At 39.8% G+C, this 2,500-nt stretch overlaps 2 protein-coding genes across 3 annotated transcripts in view; one reads left to right on the top strand and one right to left on the bottom strand.

The window, feature by feature from the left end:
• The window catches only part of arv1 (ARV1 homolog, fatty acid homeostasis modulator), a 4,307-nt gene extending 3,402 nt beyond the window's left edge, over positions 1-905 (bottom strand). Inside the window, exons 1-2 of the mRNA XM_080047708.1 lie at positions 762-905; positions 230-349 (exon numbers count right to left, since the gene is read on the bottom strand). Of these exons, the coding sequence (XP_079903834.1) occupies positions 230-349; positions 762-857 (216 nt within the window). The 5' untranslated portion in view covers positions 858-905. The remainder of the gene's footprint in view (positions 1-229; positions 350-761) is intronic.
• A 535-nt stretch (positions 906-1,440) lies between these two features.
• Positions 1,441-2,500, top strand: part of ttc13 (tetratricopeptide repeat domain 13) — a gene marked incomplete at its 5' end in the record, with an annotated part of 26,435 nt that continues 25,375 nt past the window's right edge. For both annotated transcript variants that reach the window (XM_080048020.1, XM_080048019.1), the window contains one exon: positions 1,441-1,609. In XM_080048020.1, coding sequence (XP_079904146.1) covers positions 1,441-1,609 — 169 coding nt within the window. The remainder of the gene's footprint in view (positions 1,610-2,500) is intronic.

Below are 2,500 nucleotides of genomic sequence, written 5' to 3'. Positions count from 1 at the left end.
TACTCAAGAACCGTACCTATGAGGAACTTTTAAATGTTTAAGAAACAGATTAATTTTTTCTCTGATGATTATAAATGATCTGTAACAGCAAACAAAACCATCAATGAAAAAAATCTGTCTGCTTTACACACGGGTCCAATTTTTCCCAGGAACTTAGACAAGACAATTTACGGCATGGAGACCTGAACATCCTGTGTTTATGAAGGTTACTAAATAAAGAGTTACTTACATTCAGGCTTGTGTTGAACAGAATGTGTCTGAAGGCCTGCGTCTTGCACAGAATGCCATCAATCAGGATGATAACCGGATCATACTCAATGTACTTGTCCACTGGTTTCTGGCACGACTCCTGGACACACAGAAAAACATTCACTGACAGCTAATGATAATAATAAAGCTACTTAAGCGTAGATTAATGAGATAATGCCCATAATTGATAGAAAAAGTGTTGAATCATGTTATCTAAGTTGAATGAGTCAATACAACACTATCAGTCATAGTTAAGGAATATCGCCGCACACCTACAATATGTAACTTTTGTTGGCATTTACATTCCTAAAATTCCGATTATTGTATTTGAGACTGTTCAAAGACCCGCTGAAAATAGTTAATACCCATTTAAACGTAGATATAAACTATTTACAATGAGTTATAGTAGATTAATGCACGTTACATCTATGAGGCAGACCCTGACAGCTAGCATCACAAATAGCAACATTAGCAAAGCAACACAAAAACAGAGCAGTTGAGAGTTTACTCACACATATGGTGGTTTTCAGGATGCCGTTACTGTAGTCCCTGTGTAGTTCTGTGGCTCTTTCGTTACATTCAATACACCTAAAGATATATTTCCCCATTCTTAGCTTCTGGGAACTGATGCTACTGAAAGCTACATGTGAGACAAACGAAGCGGTAGTCAAAAGCGCCCGGTCAGGTCCGCCTTCAAAGTAAAAGCACAGGGTTGTGATTTAACCATAGGATTTTAACCATTATCTATGGATTTAACTCATATTATCCATCTGGACCGAAACAAATGTTGTGGAAAGGAGTTGTTGAATCGTTTTATCTGTGAAGCTTACTATATTATTATTATATTTATATTATATGTGATAATGGATATGTGACGGTTGTAATTTATGCATGATGGGGTTAAAGCCAAAGCTAGTTGTGATTTTGGTTTTAATGTGAAATCGTTCTTGTTTGTTTTGTTTTGCATTGACAGACAGTGGATGTACCAGTTTGGGTTTGGGGCAGTTTTGTTTTGACAGCCGCAAAGCATGTCGGGAAATGTAGTTTGAACTAGTGCTTGCATACCGGGATGAGTGCGCATGCGTGAGGGGGGCGTGCTCGGTTCGGTTTCGTCGTTAGGGTGGTTGGGAAGGAGAACTGCGGCAACTTCCGCTCTCTGGCGTCACTCACTCACATGTAGCACAACCAAACATGGCCCCTACAAGCCGGGCCGTTGTTGTGATCGCTCTGTCGTTGCTGTATTTCACCGAGACTATCTTCTCCTCGGAATATTTCTCCACTCTCACTTTGTTCAACAACGAGCTCCACAAACAAGGCTGCAGCTCGCTATCCGAATGGGAAGAATACGCGGCTGACTGCGGTAAAAAAAAAAAAAAAAAACATTTGAAAAAAAAATTGTTCTTCGCTGATAGTGGTCTGTCTGCCACGTCCTCGCGCTCTCGTCTCTGCTAACCGTTTTAGTAGCTAATGACAACACAGGAGATAAGCGTAGATAAGCCGTTAAACTGCCGCTGTAGAGGTTAAATGGGATTTGCAAACATATTATAAAAAAAGGGAAAGAGAGTAGCCAGAGTGGGTGTGTGAATGTGCACAGCATGACAGTGAGGGAATTCGCTCATTAACGGCACGTTTTGGACCGAAATCCACTCGAAAATGGTGTTATTGTACTCGACTGCGAAATGACATATTTACCATAGCGTAGTGTAAGCATTTGTCTGATGGCATTTAGCTTCTGACGGATTCTCCCTGCGACTCATTCATTCAAAAATCAAACGTCAGCCCTTATGTAAACAGAAGTGTGTGTAGCCTATTTTGGTTTTTAGCTGATTACATGCAGCCTGTTTCGAACTAGTGCATATTGTAGCTTACAAAGAGGTCCACACCTATGGTCCACACCAAACTCCATTCAAAAAGTGTGTTATTTTAAATGTAGCCTACATGTTGGTGTTGCTATGCTATATAGTAGATTTACAAATGTATCATAATGTAAACATGTCTCTTATGGCACCGATAATCTACTAGATTCTGGCTACAACGGATGAATCCAGCTTTCGAGTTATTTGAAAAAATCTCAGTTTCTAGGAATACATTGCATTTTGGTAGAACAGGATTTAGTTAATGAGAGCATGAACTGGTTGAGCAAGATGACAATAAGTTGAGTTATGGCATAGGCTCAGTTCAAACTGCATATTTTGACTATTCGCCACACCAAACTACACCCAAAGAATGTGTCATTTTGGTCTTGCCTACA

This window comes from Ammodytes marinus, assembly GCF_949987685.1.
Source record: "Ammodytes marinus genome assembly, chromosome: 19".
Lineage (NCBI taxonomy): Eukaryota > Metazoa > Chordata > Actinopteri > Uranoscopiformes > Ammodytidae > Ammodytes > Ammodytes marinus.
This window is presented reverse-complemented; position numbering and strand designations above follow the sequence as displayed.